The 23,012-nt window shown below is 35.4% G+C and overlaps 1 protein-coding gene across 1 annotated transcript; it reads left to right on the top strand.

Annotated features, from left to right (window-relative positions):
• The first annotated feature begins 215 nt into the window (after positions 1–215).
• Positions 216–22,745, top strand: LOC141845289 (transportin-1-like). Its single transcript, XM_074733351.1, has 29 exons — positions 216–437; positions 1,318–1,605; positions 2,923–3,012; positions 3,113–3,190; positions 3,276–3,356; positions 3,717–3,767; positions 4,177–4,262; positions 7,032–7,098; positions 7,186–7,242; positions 7,316–7,345; positions 7,469–7,525; positions 7,683–7,796; positions 9,482–9,595; positions 10,955–11,053; positions 12,509–12,634; positions 12,714–12,788; positions 12,941–13,012; positions 13,154–13,264; positions 15,104–15,187; positions 16,110–16,217; positions 18,281–18,382; positions 18,470–18,532; positions 18,606–18,680; positions 19,018–19,089; positions 19,152–19,276; positions 21,755–21,806; positions 21,894–21,962; positions 22,042–22,101; positions 22,186–22,745. Exons 1-29 carry the CDS (start codon positions 261–263, stop codon positions 22,267–22,269), a joined length of 2,667 nt encoding a protein of 888 aa, XP_074589452.1. The 5' UTR covers positions 216–260; the 3' UTR covers positions 22,270–22,745.
• The last annotated feature ends 267 nt before the right edge of the window (positions 22,746–23,012 follow it).

The following is a 23,012-nucleotide window of genomic DNA, read 5'->3' as shown; positions in this document are numbered from 1 at the left end:
ATCAAAATTTAAATAATTTGTACAACTTTGCCCCCTCAAGTTTTCAAAATTTCATCACGTGACCCTGGCTCCTCATTTCTATTCTCGTCCTGAGTCACGACGGCTGGGGTTTTTGATTCGTATCAGTATCGCTTTTTGCGTTCTTTTATTTTATTTATTTATTTATTTATTTGTCGCGGCTATCGTTCTCTTTTCTCCCAATTACAAATTCGATCGATTCTAAGTCGGCCAGGCATCGTCGGGCAGTAGGCAGCGGGTCGATGGTGGCGGCGGAGTTGTGGCAGCCGCGAGAGGAGGGGCTCCGCGAGATCTGCGCCCTCCTGGAGGAGCACATCTCCCCCAACTCCGATCAATCCAGGATTCTGCAACGGCTCCAGCACTACAACCAGCTTCCTGATTTCAATAACTATCTCGTTTTCATCCTCGCCCACGCCGAGGTCTTCTCTCTTCCTTTCGTCCCGTGTTCGTTTTTTTGTTGTCTGCGTTCTCGAGTTTCTCCCTATTGTTTTGTCTTCGCAGCGGTTTGAGTGTTTTTTGTTTGAAGGGTTGACGAATGAATGAATTCTTAACATATCATTCTAACGTGACTTGTTGCTTTTATCTCCCACTGGAAGATCCAAATCGGGATTGAATTTTGAGTTATCCAATGTTTGAATAATGCTTAGCTTGGAAAATTTCCTGTCAGAAGCTGCTTCTTGATTAAGCGAGCACATAGCGTTATCTTAGTCCTTATTTAGTGAAGGGGATCCCAAGTGGGATTGAATTTTGACTTGTCATATGTAAGAACAATTGTCACCTTGGGTAATATATAGTCAGAATCTGCTCCTTGATTAAGTGAGCACGTAGAGTTATTTTAGTTCCTCCCGGTGAAGTGAATTAAAAGTAAAATGAGAAGGGATCAAAAAGGTGCAAAACCATGCTGGCATGTTTTGCATTATATGTATTGCTTAGATTTAGATAGTCCCAGGTCAGTTTTATGTGTTATAGTTATCAATGGTTTCATTAACCATAATGCTTCAGTATGATGTAAGTTCACGAAACTTTTCTGTTTTGCAACATCAGTCAGTCTTTTGTATGATTGGCTTCTGATTTCTTGTTCTCTATCTTCATTTTTTTTCTCAATTATTTCCTCACTTCTTTCCTTGGTGATGTGCTCCAAAGCATTAACTCTTATTTGCATTCACCTCCACCATTTCTCAGTCTTTGTTTGCTGTTTCGAAATTGCAGTTTATAATTTATCCTCGATACTCTTAATATTCTGTTGTTGTGGAATATGCATGTAACAATGGTTGGCATTCTATATTTGAATTAAAGCAGGGCAAATCACTTGAAGTACGACAAGCTGCTGGTTTGCTGTTGAAAAACAATCTCAGGGCAACTTTCAGTTCGTTGTCTTCTTCCTATCGGCAATATATAAAGTCAGAATTGTTGCCTTGTTTAGGGGCATCAGATAGGACAATTCGATCTACAGTTGGTACTGTTATCAGCGTTCTTGTTCAGTTAGAGAGAGTTGCTGGTTGGCCTGAACTGTTACAAGCTCTTGCTCAATGTTTGGCTAGTAATGACTTTATTCATATGGAGGGTGCCATGGATGCTATCTACAAGGTAGGATTCTTTGCCTCAATTCTCTAACTCAGTTGTTTGCTATACTTCTGTTATCAAAATTTTCTGAAGTAACTTAATTTTTATTTAACTCAGATCATCATTAGGCCATGAAAATCAAACGGTTTGCCACTCTTACCTGACATTTTGCTACATTCATCTCCCAAATCAAGTCAGAGCCAAAGTCGCCATCACTAAATACTGTGTCTAGGATCAATGTTCACATAAGACTCACTTGCGTAAACCATCATAACTGGAAAATTCATATCTTTTTGTTTGACTAGTGTTCTTGCCCTAAAATATCTCAATGAAACTGGACAGCTAGTTTGCTGACAAAATATTCCATAAGAAGTTCAACCTCCCTAGAAAATTTTAAAAAATTACAAAGAATGTAATAGTACAATTGCAAAAGGGAAATAGATAATTATATCTTTCCCTTTTTACCCTGGAGTCTAGTGTTGCTTAAGTTCTCATTGGTCATTGGCATAATCATTTCCTTATCCTATCTCTGTCAATGCTAGCAAGCAAGAGTTTTGTTAAGTTACAGATCAATAAAACCAGCTGCATCTGATGCACCAAAACTTTAGAAGTGTAGTTCAGATAAAATCATGGTTGAGTTATTGGATTGAGGAAATGTAGACCAGGGATCTAATTAGAGTTTCAATTTGTCATGATAGGAACGATCATCTATCTTTGTGGAGTTATGATAATTTATAAATTGCACTTAACAGATTTTTTTTTTAACTTTATAAAGTTACTTCTGCAGTTGGTTGAAAATGCAATGATTGAGGACAACCACAGTTTTCCCACCATTAGTTGCTTATTCTTATTGGATTGAAACTGAATCTTGATTTCTAAATGTTTCTTTTGAGTTTTGACTATTCTCATCCTTATATTTTTTTGTGCAATGTATATTCTTTGACATGCTTTATTGAGAACACTTGTGAGTGACAAAACAACCTTTTGACTGTTTAATATATGCTTTGACAGCACTATATTGATAGAGATGTTGCTTAACTCCATCTGTGTTACTATAACATTCTTAGCTAGCAATCATTCTCTAACTCCTATTTTTTTCTCTTGCTTATTTTGATGAATTGAATGGTCTTGTTTGGTAAATTTTCTTATGCAACTTCATCTATGCCGAACAAAAAGCATGCTGGAATTGTGATATTGATAACTTGGAAAGTTTAAGGATAAAGTGAAAAAAAACTGTGATGGTCAAAGAAAATTTTTGCTGATTTTATCAAATTTCAATTTTTATCTTGTAATGAGTTGTAGACTTGATTAAGGAAAGTTATTATTATATTGTCATGACAGATATGTGAGGACATTCCTGAAGAGCTTGATGTAGATGTTCCTGGATTATCTGAGCGTCCTATTAATATTTTTATGCCCAGATTACTGCAGGTAATTTTTGCTGCTCTCTTGAAGTGGTTTGTAGGTGTCTATGAGTAACAATAACTAGGACAGCAATTAAAAATTTGTTCATTTCTTGTCTCTGTCACAGTTTTTTCAATCTCCACATGCTATATTGAGGAAGCTATCATTGGGTTCCATTAATCAGTTTATCGTAGCCATGCCTGCAGTAAGTGAAATACAATGTCATACTTGTTCTGCAATGCCGGCCTTAGTTGAAGTCTCCCTAACCTAGTTTGAATCATTTTTTTCAGGCTTTGTTTATGTCCATGGACCAGTATCTTCAAGGCCTATTTCATCTCGCTCGAGATCCTTCAGCAGATGTCCGAAAATTGGTGTGTTATCTATCAACTCTTGCAATGCTTTAGCTTATTTCTCATTAAGATTTATAAAACTCAGTCATAGATGATAAGGTTTTAGAACAGTACGTATCTATTAGGCTTAAGATGCATCACATTGATAACATTCCTGTAGCAACATCTTACTTGCTCATCAGTGCATGGTTTTACAACTTAAATTCCAACCCATATTTGTTTAGATCAGATTATGCAGTCATAACTTGGAAATGTTGTAAATAAAAGCACTTGTTTGGTTACCTTGAGCATTATGATCTTTCACCGCTCTGTGCTTGTATTTTTACTACCTTGAGCATTATGATCTTTCGCCAATCTGTGTTTGTTTTCTCTGATACACAGGTTTGTTCTGCCTTTGTGCAACTTATAGAAGTTCGACCATCCTTCCTAGAGGTAAGTAAAAAAAATATATTTGATTTTCAGGTGGATTTGTTCATATTTCTATTGATTGTCCATATTGGTTGTGCTTTTGCCATTCTATCTTGGGCGAACATCACAATGGGGATATGTTGTGGAATTCTAAAATATTAGTGTCAACATTTCTGCTGGCACAACCATGGCATGGTAGCACATAGTGAAATGTGGATACTGATTATACAAGATATTGTACATTAAGCCATGAGTTTGTTCTCCTTTTTTGGTTTATCTGTTATGTTGTGCTGTTTTCTGATTTAATGCTAAGTAAACTGTCTTGATTCCTACCTCAGAATCTCAGAGTTTATTGAATCCACTAGAGATATTGTTGTTGTTCCATTTTTGTCGATCATCAGAACTAACTAACACTTTGTCTTGAATCTTACAGCCCCATTTGAGAAATGTAATTGAGTTTATCTTGCAAGCCAACAAAGACCCTGATGATGAAGTTGCTCTTCAGGCCTGTGAATTCTGGTAAGTTAATTGAGTTTGTCTGGTGCACTTATAGAAACACAACACATTTGGCTTCTTCGAGGACAAATAAATTTGTTTCTTCATATAGTTTGTGCTCATTACTCATATTAAAAAAACTAGAAAGGTGAAACATATTTGTTATTCTCTCAGATGCCTGATCACTTGTGCATCATATTTCAATTGCATTTTCTATTGTAAGAAATACTGGAAATAGTTGGTACTTAATCACAATTTCCAAAATCAATCAATACCAATACAACCCAATCTGAGTTGGTTTGATATCTGCAAAGACTGACCCAATCTCTATCATTCACAAATCAGAAGAGAAGTTTAAAATTAAGGATTCTAAAAGAAGAGAAGTTTAAAATTAAGGATTCTAAAAGATTACCTAGAAATAAATTAAATTTCACTAGAAATTAAATGCTGATTAAAATTTGGTCACTTTGGAAGTGGAAAAGAGTGGGATTATTAAAATTTGGTCACATTAAGTTGGATTTAGAAAACTTGTTGATCTATCTAACTCCTTTTCCAATCCTAGCTAGAATTCTCGTAAATGTTCTCAACAAGGGGAGAGTCTTTGTTGCTCACATGAATTAGCTTAAGTTGCTCAGGCTTGACAATTTTGAAGCTATGCTGTGGGGTAAGTCATTCCACTTTGCTAAACCTTGTGATCAACTTTGCTACTGCTTGTGATCCACCGCCAACTAGGCCAAGTGACTCATGAAGCTCCTATTCTTGTTAACAATTAAATGATTCTGATTTCATGGGTATTCCTGATCCAATATGACTGAGATTTAGATTTCTTAATCATTCGATCCTGATATTTTCGACAACCATGAATGCAATTACTGAATATTTGATTGGATAATCACTTATTCTATGAATAGTTAGGCTAAATTTATAAATTTATTTGACCCTCTCTTAGTCAATCTTGACTATTTGTGATTGAACTGTTGACAGAATTGCAAGATATTATCAATGACTGAATGGTTTGCTTAAAATCAGCCGCTATGGTGATTTAAAAGGAACACAGCATAACAGTAGAATGTTGGGAGGCTTTAGGATTTGAATTTCTGGTTGTTACTAGGGCACTTGTTGATTATTTAGGAAAATATTATTGATTGAAGATAAATATTACATGGGACCCTAACACCTTTTATACATTCAAAATAAGTTATCTTAAAATGCCTAGCTTATATCTAAACAATATAACAAACTTTTAATAACTCTTAAAAATCTTTGAAGTCTAAAGGGGAGCCTTGGCACATCGATGAAGTTGTTGTCGTGTGACCTTGAGGTCATGGGTTCGAGTCGCGGAAACAACCTCCTGCAATGCGGGGTAAGGCTGCATACAATAGACCCAATGTGGTCTAACCCTTCCTTAGGACCCGCATTAGCGGGAGCTTCGCGCACCGGGTTGCCCTTTCTATAAATGTTTGAAGTCTAAAATTGTAAAAAAAATTCTAATTTGATCCCAAATTTCCTAACCATGATATTCTCCTAAACCAAGAAGAAATCAAGTCTAGGTGAGATGTCTATATCTTTCTTGGTTTGCTGTTTCCAAGCATAAACAATAATGGAATCGTCAAGTTTGTTTCATGTGCTTTCTTGAGTTTTACTTTTTTGGGTTGACTCTTTAACCAGTGAGAACTTGGTGCATCTTTATCTTTGATCAATTCTCGTAAAGTTAATCTTTGTTATCATCTTCTTCTTTGGACATCCTTTCCAATTAGTAAGGATGTCATTGAATCTTTTGTCTCATCGTGATCCTTGATGAGTTAAGCTTAAATTTAATTTTCTTAAAATGGTACAATTTATCTAGAGGTGGATACCTTCTTTGTAACTTTTCCACTACCAAAGTAGTATGCAAAATAAAGGCACGAATAACTCCTCGTAGATTACTTATACTCTCTAATTTGAAATTTGATTTAATATTTACATAAGCTACTAAATTAAATAAGCATTATAATCATTTTTTCTCACAATAATACAATAATAAATTGTACAGTAAGTGTTGTTGGGGAGCAACTTTTAGACAATTAGGATTATGCATGCAAAATAGTAGCTACCCAATCACTAATTATTTTATAATAATCATTATTTAGCACAATTTCTTTGCTAGGATCCAATACCAATTGATGCTTTACAAAAATCATACCACAAAAGGGTAAAGGTTCCAATTTCAAACACATTATAAACACTTCTCTGTAATTTAAATGTAAACTATATAGATTTTGGTTTTCAAGATACATTAAACATGAAATAGTAGCCTATATAATTTATTTGTCAATTACAAGTGTGTGCTGTCTTAGAAAAAGGCTATTCCTATATAAATTTTCATGTACTACCACTGCTGTGATTCAACCCTATAAATTACTCTCAAATAATTGTCTTTTTTGCATTGATACTTTTATCTGATTTGGCTTAATTCTCAAGTATTGATACTTTTTTTCTTATCTTTGATTTAATAAAGATTCAAATGTAATTATCCAATGAATGATATATGCTGCACATGGTAGTGCACACTTAAGCTTTTAGTTTTGGTTGCCTAATTGATGTAAAAACTGGATTTATATTGATTAGCATTAACACTAGAATTTGAAGATAATGTACTTGTTCTTTACTCAGATATATTGAGCATGAGCTTGGATCTCAAAATCATTAGTTTTGCTTTGTCAGTAAACAAAGTTATATGTTCTGCATAATGAAGAAGAAGAAATTTGTCCAAGTCTCACTTTCTCTGATGCAGTTTGTTGTCTAATGTTTCAGGTCTGCATACTGTGATGGTACCTTGCCACCCGATGGTTTAAGAGATTATTTACCACACTTGATTCCAGTAAGCCTTTAATCAGATCAGCAGATAATGCTAACATTCTTTTCTACTTTCTTTAAAAATGATTGCAATTAAATACAATTTTTTTAGGTTCTATTGTCCAATATGGCATATGCTGAGGATGATGAGGCACTTTTTGATGCTGAGGTGTGCTTTAGTTCAAACTATGTTTTGTTTATGGCTATTTTTGGTTTGGTCAACTGGATTCTTTTGCTTTCAGGAAGATGAGTCTTTTCCAGATAGGGATCAGGTATTGGTCTTGCTTTAAGACTATTTTGCTACAAGACAGTTGTTGTCCCTTTTTGAGTATCATGTGATGATTACTTTTTACTGTTCTGTTTGGAATGACATAGATTTTTGTATCAATAAACAGGATCTGAAGCCTCGTTTTCATTCATCTCGTTTTCATGGATCTGATATCACAGAGGATGTACGTTCTTATCTCTTTTATGTTTCTTTCATATGTTTTTCTCCAAACCTCATTATGCCAACAAGCTATTGCAAGAGTATAATGAATAGTGATTGATGTCATTGCTTATGTTCTAGGCATCTGAACACAGATTTCTGTGTTTTCTTGTTGTTTACAGGACGAGGACACAGTCAATGTTTGGAATTTAAGAAAATCTAGTGCAGCTGGCCTAGATATTCTTTCAGTTGTTTTTGGAGATGAGATTCTTCCAACCTTAATGCCTTTGATACAGGTAATCTCAACACCGACGTATACTATTGCTATCATAGTAAAACATTTGGTTGAGTTTCACTTGCTAGTAATGAGATACTTTGAATAGTAATGGTTGCATCATTTTTTTTAAAAAAAATAGTAAACTATTGGCTAAAGTTAGTGACTTGCAACCACAAAAAAAGAGTGAAATTTGTACAGAGAAATACAAAATCAGCAGAAGAAAAGACAAACTGGCAAAATAAGTATAACTCATACTGGATAATGCTAGAAATCAGTGCTTCCAATTAAATTTCCATGAACCGGAAGTGAGAAGCCTAGTTCTTCATGCTCCTGATAATAGTTCTTTTTGCATAGATTTGAAGAAAAGAAGGGAAGTAATTGCTGATGGTGCAACACCTTTATTACCACTCCAATTATGAAGGGAGTGAGTTATGGAAGCAGCCTCTTTTCTATGCTATTCTAAAACCGTGTTTCTAGATCCTGCAAATTTAATATTAGCTGTCGCCTTTGGACACTTTGCCTTTTTCAACATGGAATTGGTGGGGTGAAAGAGTGCAGGGAAGAGTTTAGAAGTCTTGAATAACACTTCCTTTTCCTTCATCATGGAAAAAATTTTCAATTCCACTTGTTGACTAAGAGATGGATATCTTGCCCATGCCCTCGAGATCAAGGTTGTGTCACCCTTATTAGGTGACACATGTATATGTTTCCATTCACATTGTTCAAGGCCAATGAGGAGATAATTGGCAAAGGAAGATTAGATCCTACTGCTAAGAATAATGTGACTGAGAAAGAAAAAAACAGTCATCTATGGAAAAATGCAATTGAGAAAGAAAAAGGCGCTGATGTTCAAAATAGGCTTCTCTCAACAGAGTGGAATAACTTAAATGAGATACCAGAGTCTTCCATGAAGCTAACTAGAATTAAAGGGATAATTAAAAAACTCAGAATATAGCCCTGTTGTACTTGGTTTGGTTTGCCACTCCTTTTCCTTGGTATGGCGGAAACTCTCCATCCCACTTGTGGGCTAAAACCAAAACAAGATGGTTAAGGATGAATATCCTTGCCTTGCCCATACCACTTGAGGTCAAGGTCGTATTGCTCATGTTAGGTGATACATGGATACGTTTTGATTCATTCTTGTGGAGACCAATAAGGATACAATTGGCAGATGAAGATCCTAACTAAACACTGCCTCTGATTTTGTGAGCTCCACCACAAAGAGCACGACACTGTCGTTCTTCAATCGTTGTATTGCATTTTTGTTAACGCAGATCCACTAACTTAATTATTATCCCTCCTACCTCTAGATTAAAAATAACTGAGAGATTCAGAAGCAACAGCTTCACCTTCCTCTTCCTCTTCTTCCATTTCTTGCATGGTTGATCTAAGTCTGTCCATATCGTATGTGGCCATTGGTTGGCGTTGGTGCAGTGCCATTCAGATCAGGAACTGAAACCCATACCAAAAGTGCAAGAACTCCTATTTTAGATCATGGTTCTTGAAAGCCTTTATGGGAATATGTCCTCAGTTTTGCATTATCTTCTATTATAGTACATCTAGATATGCTTACATGTTTAAATATATTGGACAGCATATATTATGTAGTAATCTATCTCAAATTATATGATAAATCAATGTCATTTAATTAGAGCTTGTCCATTTCTAATCATTTTACCTCTTTTTTTAAAAAAACTTTTTCAGCAAAAGCTATCACTTACAAGTGACACTAGTTGGAAGGAGAGAGAGGCTGCTGTTTTGGCTATTGGTGCCATAGCGGAGGGATGCATTAATGGACTCTACCCTCATCTTCCTGAGGTATATCTTTCTCACTAGTTACTCGAGTAGGTACTTAGTTATATTCTAACCATCACACTGTTGTGTAGAATTAATTTTCGTTTGTACATGCATTGTTCTGCACATATGTTTTAGTTTACTGTTAAAAATTTTGTATATCTGTTTTTTGGAATTCCATTACCTAAATTTTAGTTTAGAAAACCTAGTATGAGTCTTCCAACACTTGGGTACCTGTTATTGGTTATTGTTGTGAGAGTTTAATCTCTCTTGCTAGCCAGCTTATGACAAGCAATTGCTTATTGAGATAAAAGGCTGAACTTTGTCACCAAAACGAAATATCATACTTATAGCTGATGTAATTCTGTCATTGGTGGGCTAGTATGTCTCATGCTATTCTAGGTTAGTTGAGATCAACTTTGAACGAAATTAGACAACTAAAAGAAATGAACTAAGCATATAGCTTACCTTGTTCCAAATTTAATGGCTGGAATTACTAAGATTCATGTTGATTTTGTTGGGAAGATTGAATTTTGTTTCGTTGGTAGCTATTACAATGAGAAATGAAAAGATGACAAAGGAAGGCTAAAGGTTGTAGAATTAGATGAACATAAAGTGATGCCCTAGGATAGAGAGCAAGAGAAGAACCTAGTGTTACAGATTTTGAAATTCACATGCCTCAGCCCTTTGAAGAGAGGAGATAGAAAGAGGAAACAATAAAGAGGAATGGAGGGGAGAGCGAGGAGGTGGTCTTATGAAAGTAGAATAGAAGAGGTGGAAAGGTAACTAGCGAGGGAGGGAGAGGTGCGGCCAAGAGAGGAGGCAAAAGGGCAGGTGATGGTTGAGAGAGATAGAAAGAGGACGGAGCTCAAACACATTTGGAGTTTGCACTAGCTCCGCACCTCGAGGCTTCCTTTACGTGGTGAGCCCAACTTCTGCTGACATGCCTGCCGCCCTTGCCCCAGCTTCAAACCCATCAGATGTGAGGCTCATGTCCATGTTGCATACTGTGCTCACCAGGGCATTGTCAGAGGAGTGCATAGAGAGCAATCACACAAATGGGTTTTTGGACATTTTGTTTTCTCTTTGCTTTATTCCTCAACTTCTAAACTGGGTGGATGAGTTTTTTGGGCAAATTCAATTCTGTAGAAGTTTGATCCCCTTCATGATTTCTATCCTAGAAATTTTAGGGGTAAGGAGCATGTACTGCCTCAAAAACTGTGCTCCACAGAATTGGTTTCTATTGCATGAATAAACAATGACTAATTGTGCTATTCTAACATATAGATGCTTGTTTGCTGTCAGTTTTTTTTAATCTCAATTGTAATTCCTCATGGATTCATTTCTATGTTTTAACTAATCGACACTATTATTTTGTTGCAGATTGTCAAATTCCTCATTCCTCTTTTTGATGATAAATTTCCACTCATACGGAGTATCACTTGTTGGACTCTTTCTCGGTTTAGCAAGTTTATCATTCAGGCATGCATACTCAGCTTGGTTGATTTCCTAAGCCAAATCACCTGACCTTTCCCTTTGATTATTTTCATTTTCATATATCTTAAGGCAATATTGTTAGATTGTCTTCTAATTAATCAGTGTATATGCTCAATCTGCTGTGTATTATGGCATGAAAATATCTCATTCCTTAAAAGTTTTCATTTGTGTTATACTTCTTTTTTTTTTTTAGCTTAATCATTATCAGCTAATGTAACCTTTACAATTTCAAATTTTGCATCATTTATTTTCCTTGCTTCACTTGATTCCTTCTGCTATATTCTTTGAAATTTTATTAGCAACTGTAGAAGGAAAAGAAAAAAGAAATGTAGGGGAAGGAATGTATACTCTAATTTGAGAAAGAGGAAAACTAAACACTATTGTGGGTATGGGGATGGAATTATAGACTGTGGATTTCTCCCTCTCCTTTCTGAAGAAGGCAAAACAAAGACAGTCTATCCTTGCCATCCCCTCAAATTCCCTCATTGTAAAGAAGTCTTTGAAGTTTCTTTTTTTTTTCAAGTCTTTGTCATGGCTATTATAGGCGATCTTACACTGCTTAGTTTTGAATTAAAATAATTTGGGCTCATTATGGAAAATAAGATATTTTCGAAATTGCCGTAGCTCTGAAGCTTGGGTAAATTTGCTCTGAAGCATTTTAAACTTTCTTCAGCTTAAACCATAAGAAGGTATAAGAGAGAAGGAAACCCAAAAGTCTTAATATAAATTCCTAGGAAAAGATTTTGACTATAGAAATAGTCATGACATAAAATGTGTCCATTCCATTTTCTGTTTAGTCAATATCCTACAAATAACATTGAGTTGGGATTGGGTGAGGAATCAATTAACTGATAAATATTTCAAATCCATATGGAACTTGATAAATTTCCAATTTTATCTTATGGAATTGATTTAAATGTTCTAATAATAAATAACCCAACAACAAACTTTCCAGTATACATTCCTTTTATGAACCACCAATTTTTTGCTACAAAATCCTCTACTGTTAAATTCATTTTTCCTAGAGGAATACCCATCATGAAATGTGTCAGCGACCTCTCCATCCAGTTAGTTTAATTCTTGTGGGTTCCATTCAATGACTGATGATATGATTGGATGTCCACTAGATGGCAATGCTTTTCAGTTTCAAGCAAGGAGTTTAGTTTTGTGAAATCTCACATGGCAAGCTGGTAGGAGTTTGTCCCTTGAACCGGGTGAATGATCATGGCATGCCCTTGGTGGGGCATAGATCCTTGTTCCAATACGATTCAACATAGATCTTGCTTGCAGTAACTTAATGCTTTTTGATGATCATTTTGTTGTGATTATTTTATTTCAATGGTTAATTTTATATACTCATTTGGAGTTATCTTTATTCTTACCTCTATCAAGAGGGAAGAAATATGTTTACACCTTAAGTATGTTTACTTACCATCACAGAACATCAGTGAGAATGATGGGTATGGACAATTTGACCAAATTCTTATGGGACTGCTCCGAAGAATATTGGACACTAATAAGCGTGTGCAAGAGGCTGCATGCTCTGCTTTTGCAACACTAGAAGAGGTTATGCTTCAGCTTGTAGGTTAGCAAATTTACTCAGCATCCTATTTTCTTGTTTCTGACTGTGTGCTTCTGCGGACAGGAGGCAGGAGAGGAACTGACCCCTCGCCTGGAAGTAATTTTGCAGCATCTGTTATGTGCTTATGGGAAATATCAGGTTTCTTTTATAGCTTATGATTAGATTTATGTCCTTAATGTTTTCTGTGAATAAAGGTATCCAAACCAGAAATACATCTAATTTAAAAGATGGCTTTGTTAACTTTGTTTTCCTTTTCACTGTCCATAACTTTGTCTATATTCTCTATCTAGAGACGAAACATGCATATTCTATATGATGCCATCGGTACTCTGGCAGATGCAGTGGGTTCGGAGCTCAATCAGGTTTTACATTTTTTGCTAGCTAATGTGTTTGCTTGTTTCATTTGCCTAAGATTTTTCATTGCATTTAGAACTCTGTTATTTCTGTTGGTGGCTTCATGGATCCTTCTCCACATTCTAACTCAACATGTCACTGACCTACAGCCAAAATATCTAGAAATATTGATGCCTCCGTTGATTGCAAAATGGCAACAACTTACAAACTCTGACAAAGATCTATTTCCTTTGCTGGAGTGCTTCACGTCCATTGCACAGGTATGTTTACACTTTTTTTTAATATAACATTTCTGCAAACATTTGGAGTCATGACTTCAGTTTTCACATGGTTGATCAGTTGATTCAATCTTGTGAAAACAATACCAAAGAGAACGAGTTTGGGCTTTGGGAACCATTGATCTGGTCCCTAGGAATCAGTCATATGACTCATATCCAAAGAGAATTTTCTTCAACAACTCAAATAGATATCAACAAATAATCCTTGTACTATTTCACCACTCTGCATTTCTCCTAAACTGCTTTAGGTTGTTAAGCATACTATACTATAGGGGTTTTCTCCTTGTTACCATTGTTGCATTGTGAAGGATTTTTTCTACACAAAGTTGAGCATCTTTAAATTATAACATACTGTTGCCAGTAAGCAGGTGTTTTGTTGATATGTACCTGGTAAATCATCAAGTTTAATGCATATTTTACTGTTGATATATGCTAATGGACTTCAATGTCAACAATGTAGAAAGTAGAGAAGCTTATAGGATTTGCTGGTTCTGGTTTGGGAGAGTGGGGAGGAAAGGGTGATGTTTTTAGGGTCAAAGTTAGTAGGTGATGATGAGTCCATTCGCTTACATCAATTATGCGTAACTCCATGCTAGTAGTCAAATATTTTTGTATTGATAATGAATATATTGTTTGTCTCGTAAAGTTCAATGAAAGTGATGCTTTATCTACTTGTTGGTGAACTATCATTGGAGCATGTTTAAACATTTGTGTACAAAATTGATATGAAATGCAGAAGTGGGTATTTTGAAACTACCCTGTAATTTATGCTATGTTAGATGCTAACCTTGAAATTTATTGGTTTAACTTCACTATTTGAATAGGTAATAAATTTTAGGCACAAATGTTTTTACTTGATTTCCTAATCCTTGCCATCCTTGAATACATATATCAACTTTGTTTTTGGTGTTACTAATTATCTTGTTGGTTTTAAAGAATACATGCCTTAGAAAACTAAAAATAAACAATAAAGTGCACTGCAAGTCATGTTTAAATTTTATTTACAAATGGGAAAATATTCCAACCTATGCTCCAAGAAATGTGTTTTATCTGAACTAATAATAGCTAATCTAGCTACAGATTCTCATACATCAAATAGACATTTCTGTCAATTTATTTGTTGCCAATGTCTTGCCTAGCAATCTATGGCACAGGATAATGTTATAACTAATGAACCAAAGGAACCCTCATACCCTACCTGGATAGATAGGTAAATAGGTGTTCTTTGGAGCCTGAGTAGAAGTTAGTGAAACTCCAGACAATAGGTATAGATAACATGAGATATCACCCTCTGAAGCTCACTATGGTTGTGCAAATCAAACACATAACTTATGATATCAGATAGAGCCAAGTCTCTTTAATGCTTCGCAAGTAGTATAGCTCAAATATGGAAGAAATGGAATTGCTATTAAAACACACCTGGCTGATTGAATGGTACAGGACTGTTTATAACAGAAGATTTAACCTTTGCTAGTGTCTTGTGAATTCAGAAGTACCTCACAAGACTAAAAGGATAGGGTGTTATTGAACATCTTTACTGTTTCCATTTAAGAATGCTGCAAAAGCCCCAATATAATTGGTAAGTTTATCTTAATTGTTCTTTCTCTGATTAGTTGAAGAACTTACAAAAAACGCTCTAGTGACATCTGAACTGAGGTTGCTTTTCTTTCATGCGCCTAGTGGTGGCAAAATAATTACTTTTTCTGGTTAGATCTGTTGGAGTTAGTGCTTATGATTTTATGAGGTTAATTGCTTATCTTTGATTGAATTTCCATTTCAAATCTTTCCATTACTAAGACAGAGTCCTGTTATTTTTCTCAGGCTTTGGGACCAGGGTTTTCTCAATTCGCTGAACCTGTATTTCAGAGATGTATTGGACTTATCCAGATCCAACAGTTAGCAAAGGTACCTTGCATTGCTTCTATGGATTGGTTTTCTCAATTTGAATGAGGACATGAATTTAGATTATATAATTCCGTGTGAATAATCATATACGGAACCATTTCCCCCTTAGACCACTTCTTGCAAAACAACCTATAGAGTTCATTATCATGTAAATACCCTCTAGAATTGACCCCCTTTTGTGTTTTTTGCAAAGTATCTCCTGCCTTCAGGTGTTCAGCTTGGCAAAATGCCCTTACTGCATACTGCATGTTTCCTACCGGGGAAGGAAACATGGATGGAAACTAGGTGACAAATCTCCAGTTCCTTTGGTTAAAACAGAGGAAGGAAAGATTGGTGAAATTGTTTAATTTGGGAGGAGAAACTACTATTTGCATGGAATGGATCTCAAATTTGATATTAAAAAATATCAGAACTGTAGAGTTTAATTTTCAGATGCTAGTCAACTTATCCTATTCATTTTCACTTCTCTCCCATCAAACCAGCCCTACCCCAGCCCCAGTATTAATAGGGTTTTGTCAAGTATGAGGATGTTTTGCAAACCAAGTTAAACTTTGGGGAATTTTGCTAAAAGTAAATTTGCGCCACATCCTACAAACAAAAAGGCAAATTCTAAGAGATGTTTTGCAAAAAGAGACAATTTCTGACTAAAAAGTTCTGACTGAATCATCAATTATAAAAATTGCTATCAAAACTTCCATTTCCCATAAAGGAATATTTGAAATACCTGTTCTTTAATTTATATATTTAATTTATGACTTCTGTTACTTTTGTGTCGTTAAGATTAACCTCTGAAACATAGCAAATTCTGTTGTTGATGTATTCAACATAACAGTATTTTTCACAGATCGTACTCCATTATAACAGTATTTTTTAATAATTGATTTCAGTTTATTAATGCTTATATCTGATGTTACAAATGCAGGTTGACCATGCCACAGCTGGTGTCCAATATGATAAAGAGTTCATTGTCTGTTCTTTGGATCTGTTATCAGGACTTGCAGAAGGACTAGGAGGTGGTGTAGAAAGTCTGGTATTTTATTTCTCTTTATCATTATCACTCTGGTATTTTATTTCTCTTTATCATTATCACTCACTTTTTTTTTTACTTAAATACTTTCCACGCTTTATCAGAATTTCACAAATTCAATTTTCATTTACATTTAAAGATTGATTGATCTGACCAATTTTCATGGTAATCTGTGCTTGTATGGGTTTGTCTCGATTTCTACTAACTAATGTGAGATTTTTGATACCCGTAATTTACCAGTATAATTGTATTTGTTTGTCTATCAAATACTTAACTCTTTGTATTACCCAGTTCATATTGAAAATTTACCGGGGTGAAGTTCTTTGGGTATCTTAAATTTGTATTGTCAATGAATGAAACGATTTTGATGCGTGATAATAATATTAATACTCAGTTTACTCCAGAGGGTTAATCGTTGATCAGACAGATCGCATAGGAGTTGAGACGTTATCCATTCTTTACTAGGCACAAAATTACCTATTGTCTGCAAAAATTGGGTTGAAAAGACACTTCCCTTGCTCTCAACTCATAAAATCTCAATTTGCCTGAGCCCAAATGTCCTTTTTTTTTGCTATCTGTCACCCTCCTCTCGAGCCCGTCAGCTGGCACAAGCTTGCCCCTTGCCTGCAAGCTTGTTGACCACTTGGGAGTTTGTGGCTTGCTTGCAAACCTGCCAATTGCTTGGCCATAAGCTCACTGGCCGCCCGCAAGCTCACAGCTTGGTCGTGAGCTCACAGTCTGCCATCAAGCTGGCCGCCAACTCGCTGTCTGCCTGCGAACCCACCGGTAGCCGCTAGCTGGACATTGGCTCAGTCTGTCCCAAGTGCCAGACATTTTCTTTTCTGTTCTTGACTGGAAAATGAAAGATGAATAAGGATGGACATTCTTTTTTCCTTTCTCTTAAATCGCAGATTCTTTATTTTTCTATGAAATTACATATTCTTGGATATATGTGATTGGTTGGCCCTCAGGTGAAGCCTTGTGAATCTACTCATCATTGGCCTTAGCAGTCACACCTGCAGAGGCTCTAGGTGCTGCAACTTCCTGTGCTTCTTCTCCCCTTTGTCTTCTTGCTTACATTGAGCTTCAGCTTAGGTCAAAGGATCACAAGAGGTGGTTTTTGAATCTTTAAGAGAAGCATAGGAAATCAATTTAAGGCATGCAAACCAGTCTAGCTGGACTAGTCTTATCCACTCCAATTTTGTAGTGAACTGGTTCTAGTCCTTTGAAGCACCAACTTGCCAATTGATGGATTACTGCCCAGGACCAGGCTGGCAACAGCTATTGATGACTAGGAATGACCTTTCACAACTGATAGTAGATGGCTATGGTAGCATCAGGAAATTCATGATCTAGCACCTTCTGCTGTTTTCCATTCATCTCCTTTGTCTAACATTCATGTTTCTAGTTAACCTTTTGTTTCACAGGATTCCTAGTAGATCATTATAACCTCCTAATGCCAAACTCGTAAGATGGTTTTGAATATTTTTCTTTGTATTGTTATGACAAATGGTGTACTTGTGCGTAAAGTTTAAATTCTTAGGTGGTCATGAGTAATCACGAGATGAATGTTATTTTCTTGGTATAAGCTTTTCCTTAAATGATCTGCATTGGTAATTCTTTAACAGCAAAAAGAAAAATACTATTTTTAAATATTAGACCCAACCATAGCTGAGTGCTTGAATTCAACTCAAATTAATATAAATAATTTCTAATGTGTGATAACTACTAGCAAATAGATATTTATTGTTTTCAGCAAAAAAGGCACACGCTGAATATTTTGTAATGTTGACTCACATTGAACTTTTGCTCCGTTGTTAACAAATAAACAAGGTGACATATTATAAAAGAATAAAAAATACCGCAAAAACAACAATAACACAATGTGAGAGCCAACTATTTGAGGTGACTGCATGAATTTCTACCCTCCACCATCATCCATGCTTGTGACAAGAATTATGGTGTTATATTATCAAAAAATTTAATTGAATAAAAGAGAAAAATGAATCTAGTCATGGCTGACTTATTTGACAAGATACCATGTTCTGTTCATGGCTGTTCTGTAGGTTGCTAAATCCAATTTAAGAGACCTGCTTTTGCAATGTTGTATGGATCAAGCTGCTGATATTCGGCAAAGTGCCCTTGCACTTTTGGGTGACCTTGCAAAAGTGAGCTGTTAATGGTAATTTTGTTTAAATTAAAATATTTCCTCTCACTTATCCCTTCCTCCTTTATTTAACTTTTGTGCAAGTCAGGTTTGCCCAACACACCTGTATCCTCGTCTAGCAGATTTCCTAAGAGTTGCAGCTGAGCAACTGGTATAAGGAAATTCTTCCATTAAAACCCGAAATAAGCAGGATAATGATTTCTTACTGAGCATTCTTATGGCAGAATATTGCTGCAGTTAAGGAAGCTGTGTCAGTGGCAAACAATGCTTGTTGGGCCATTGGAGAATTAGCTGTTCAGGTAGGCTGAAATGGAAAAATGCACTCCACAAGATTTTTATTTAATATGTTCCGTGGAACATACTTTTGCCTATCCTATGGAATTATTAAGTTATATCAGCATGTGGCATGTCAACATTGTAAAACTTTGGTATAACACCCCTTAATGTTTGTTCATAGCAGTTTGCTTCGTATAGCATTATTTTATTTGCACAGAAATAAAGGGTTATCTGGTTATTTTCTGCAGTTTGTGTCCTTAACTATCTACTTGTAAGTGTATATAAAAGTAACATGGCCATATCTTTCATGCAACATCATTAGCTCTATTCCATTAAGTTGCTTCTCTTACTAAATTTCAGGTTCATCAGGAAATTGCTCCAATTGTGTTAACAGTAGTATCATCTTTGGCCCATATTCTCCAAAATGGAGAGGTGAGTCGTTGCCTATCTTGATTTTTTCTTGTTTTCCTTCTAAATCTTTTGCTTACTTATAGGGGTTGAACAAATCATTACTCGAAAACAGCGCCATCACAATTGGGAGGCTTGCATGGATTTGTCCAGAACTGGTGGCACCCCACGCGGAGCATTTTATACAGTCATGGTGTACCAGCTTATGCATGTAAAATCCTCTTACATTTCTATTAAATTACTTCTATGCATTGTGTCAAATAACCATCTGATGGTTTTCATGTTTTTTTTTTGTCCATCTCAATGCCAATCTTAATCAATCATCTATATGAGCATATCTCCCAGATTTCTTGGATTGAACAGTTGACTGTCAATGCTTTATTTCCACTGAAAAGTCATCTTATACTTTTAACAGATCATTTGTCTCGGATATTCCTCTTTTGGATATTATATTTATAACTACACTCGTTAGACAATATGTTCCTCTTATTATTTTGTGCAATCTACACGGAAAGTTGGTCCTTTCATTTTTTATGTTCTTCTCATGTGCCTTATGCAATCTTCATAGAGAGAAAATTGGCTCTTGTATTTTTCCCCCCAAATTACCATCGTACAAAAGATCATCTATAACATTAGAAGTTTGATTGCCCTTTGATGCACTGTGGAGCAGAAACCTTGTTAACATAGAATTTTCTTTTTGGTGAAGCTGCACTGCTACCTTACCTTATAATTTGCTCAAAATATAAATGCTCCTGATTATGAGCAGTCTTGGAGCTATTAAAGAGACCAGTCTAAAAGCCTAGGAAGCACTCCAGCATGTGATTAATTCCCCAACTAGAAGTTAAGGAAACTACATAACAAAGTTTAGTCTTTCTACCAAACTTTCTTGTCTCTAGATAAAAGAACATAACTGAAATGAGCATGGTTCACAATGACTTGATAGATCTCTTAGTTAATTATTGTGGTCAAATTTGCAAGAAAAGGAGTCGAATTTGTAAGAAAAAGGAGTATCTAGTAACTACAATGATAAAATGAGAGAAAACAGATTGAAGATTGTGAATGTATGAACATATGCAAAGATGAACTATAGATAATTTATAGTTAGAAGAGTTGAATCTAATAGAGCGAATGGTGTTATGAGTAGAAAGGGGCCAAAGAAAATGTTAATCAATGTAATAAAAAATAATTTAAATATTTCTAGTGATACAGGCTTGCATAGAGTGTAATGGAGACTAAGATTCATGTAGCTGACTCCTAATAGTTAGGATAATCATGGATTGATGATGATTATGTTAACTGATGAGATTTACAAGCTTTTGTAAATCAAGTTGAAGTGGAAAGAAGAGTGAATACATGAAATATAACATCTGAAAGTAAAACTGAAGAAAGGGTTAAGTTGTTGATAAGAATTTTTAATGGAGTTTGATATCTTGGTTCATTATTCAAAAACAATGATACTTGAGGAATATATAATTTATTGTATGATTTTCATATGCTCCTTTCAATTAGGATATGAAGATATTGGTCTAAGATTAGTATGACCAACAATTCCAATATCAATTGCCAGTGAAGTAATATTTCTCTATCATAGGATGTTAGAAATGTAATAAACATATGAACAATAAAAAAAGAAAGTTGCAAAAATAAAAATAAATTTGGATAAGACAAATTTACAATAGTTAGTCAAGCTTGCCTATGCCCATTACTGTGTATAGATTTCTACTATGCCATTGTCAAAAATATACTTCAATAGTCCTCAGTATGCTGACACAAGTTCTGATACACCACTGCTACACAGCACAAGATGAACTAGGCAAGCTTGATGCTGATAGGAGTGTGTCAACGGACATAGGCAAGCGTGGACTGGGTATGGACATAGGCAATGGTATGAACATAGTCAAATTTGGATAAGACTTACTGCTTCCTACATTGTGATCCCAAGAAACAGTCACTATATGAAATGAGTGGGTCAATCAATATAGTTGCAAGCTTGCAACCACTGCAATTGACATCTTTCCATAAAAAATCTGGTCAGGATTGTGTAGCAAAAATAAAGGGATTTAATTAAATCAACACGTGTTGAATTACACCCCTACCGATTTTTAATTTCACTCGCAACTAATAATCAGACTTGGCAATGTTCTGTAATGAAACACATTCATAACCAAATCTTTAGGTTTTTATTCTATATGGAGCTTAAATGGAATACAGAAACAAGGAGACATTGTGATTAGCAATAATTTTTTCCTATTTCCTTCATGGTATCTTTTTGCATGGTGTTTATTGAGTTCATAAAACAAATGGGAGAACATCAAAGAAATTCTCAAATCATCCATAATAATATACAAGTAATACATGTATCCACTTGCTAGTTACAAAGTTTGATGGTCAGACATCAGTTTTAGGAAGTTGAATGAAGCCTGACTCTTGCTTTTAGCATCTTCCACAGTATGTATTACATTTTCAAGAATTGGCATGTTTTGTACATATATTTGTATTTACTATGTCAGGTCATGGTTATAATAGATATTACCAAATAATTCGGCTTTTGGAAATGACAAACTGGTTGCTTCAAACTCTTAATACAATAATTCTTTATAAAGATGATACCCTATGGTTAATCCATATTCATTTTTTGGCATCTTGGTACCTTCGTGCAATTTTCTCAATGAAGATCTTTTATTTACAGGATACGAGATGATTATGAAAAGGAGGATGCATTTCGAGGGCTTTGTGCTATTGTACCACCGCCACCTTTTTTGTTTATACCATCTTTTCATTAAGTTATTGAGTGGTGCTCATATACAAATTATTTCTGGCATCTGTAGGTTAGAGCAAACCCTTCCGGCATTGTGAACTCACTCGTTTACTTGTGTAAAGCTGTTGCAAGTTGGCGCGTAAGGACCTTATGCCAAAATGTATGATGTCAAAATCAAAACTTGTTTCATTTCTTTGACCTTTATTCTCTTCTCCCAGGAAATACGAAGTCAAGATTTACACAATGAGATTAGCCAAGTTTTGAATGGGTATAAACAGGTACTAAGATCATTATTCTGCATGCCATCTATGTACATTTTCTCATCAAATTAACTCTACAAACGATAAACCTTCTCCTAACAGATGCTTGGGAATGGGACATGGGAACAGTGCATGTCCACATTAGAGCCAGCAGAGGTGCAGAAATTGTCTAAATTTGGAGTATAAACAGAACCAAGTAAAATGTTCCTGGTTGGTTTTCATCTGTGTTGCATTCGGGTCGGACAAGAGTATGTTTCTTGGTAGGAAGGATGCTTATATGGCATCGTGCGCATCTGAGATCAGATGAGAATATATCTATTCGTTGGGAGAACAGCTTTGTAATCAATTGTGTGCTTTTGATCTTCCAGTTCTGGTAATGGCCCTTGCAGAGTGATTGCTACCAAGAAAAGAGGGGTTGCATCCAATGGGCCGTGGTTGTGCTTTGGCTGGGCACTTGAGGGAGTTTGATCTCTTCTGTTGTATGCTCGTAGTTTTCCTATTATATTTTTCAGTGGCCAGTTTCTGTCTATAACTCCGCTGATTTGTTTGATGCCATTCATCAGTCTGTCCAAATTCCACACGCATCAGTTTTCTAACATTAAATTTCTTGAAAGAATTTCTGTATTAGATTCATATCCATTATTTGATGATTTCATATCACAGACGCTGCCTGTTTATATTAATGATCCGTATCATCCTTTGGTTGCAAAGTATATTTCATTTGCTATTCTCCTATACTAAAAGGAATTTAATACCTGAATATTTATTGTGGAGTTTTTCACAGTGCCATCAAGTGATCTGCTAACTCCATAATTGTATACCATAGAATCATTTTTTTTAACATTCTCATAGTGCTTTGTTTTATTTTTTTCATGCCTCATGATATGTTTTGCAGGTTGTTGAGATCAGCTCAGACTTTGACTCACTCC

The sequence above is a fragment of the Curcuma longa genome, chromosome 14, assembly GCF_044706935.1.
Source record: "Curcuma longa cultivar G26 ecotype Majalengka, Jawa Barat chromosome 14, ITB_CL_G26_1.1, whole genome shotgun sequence".
Classification (NCBI taxonomy): domain Eukaryota; kingdom Viridiplantae; phylum Streptophyta; class Magnoliopsida; order Zingiberales; family Zingiberaceae; genus Curcuma; species Curcuma longa.
This window is presented reverse-complemented; position numbering and strand designations above follow the sequence as displayed.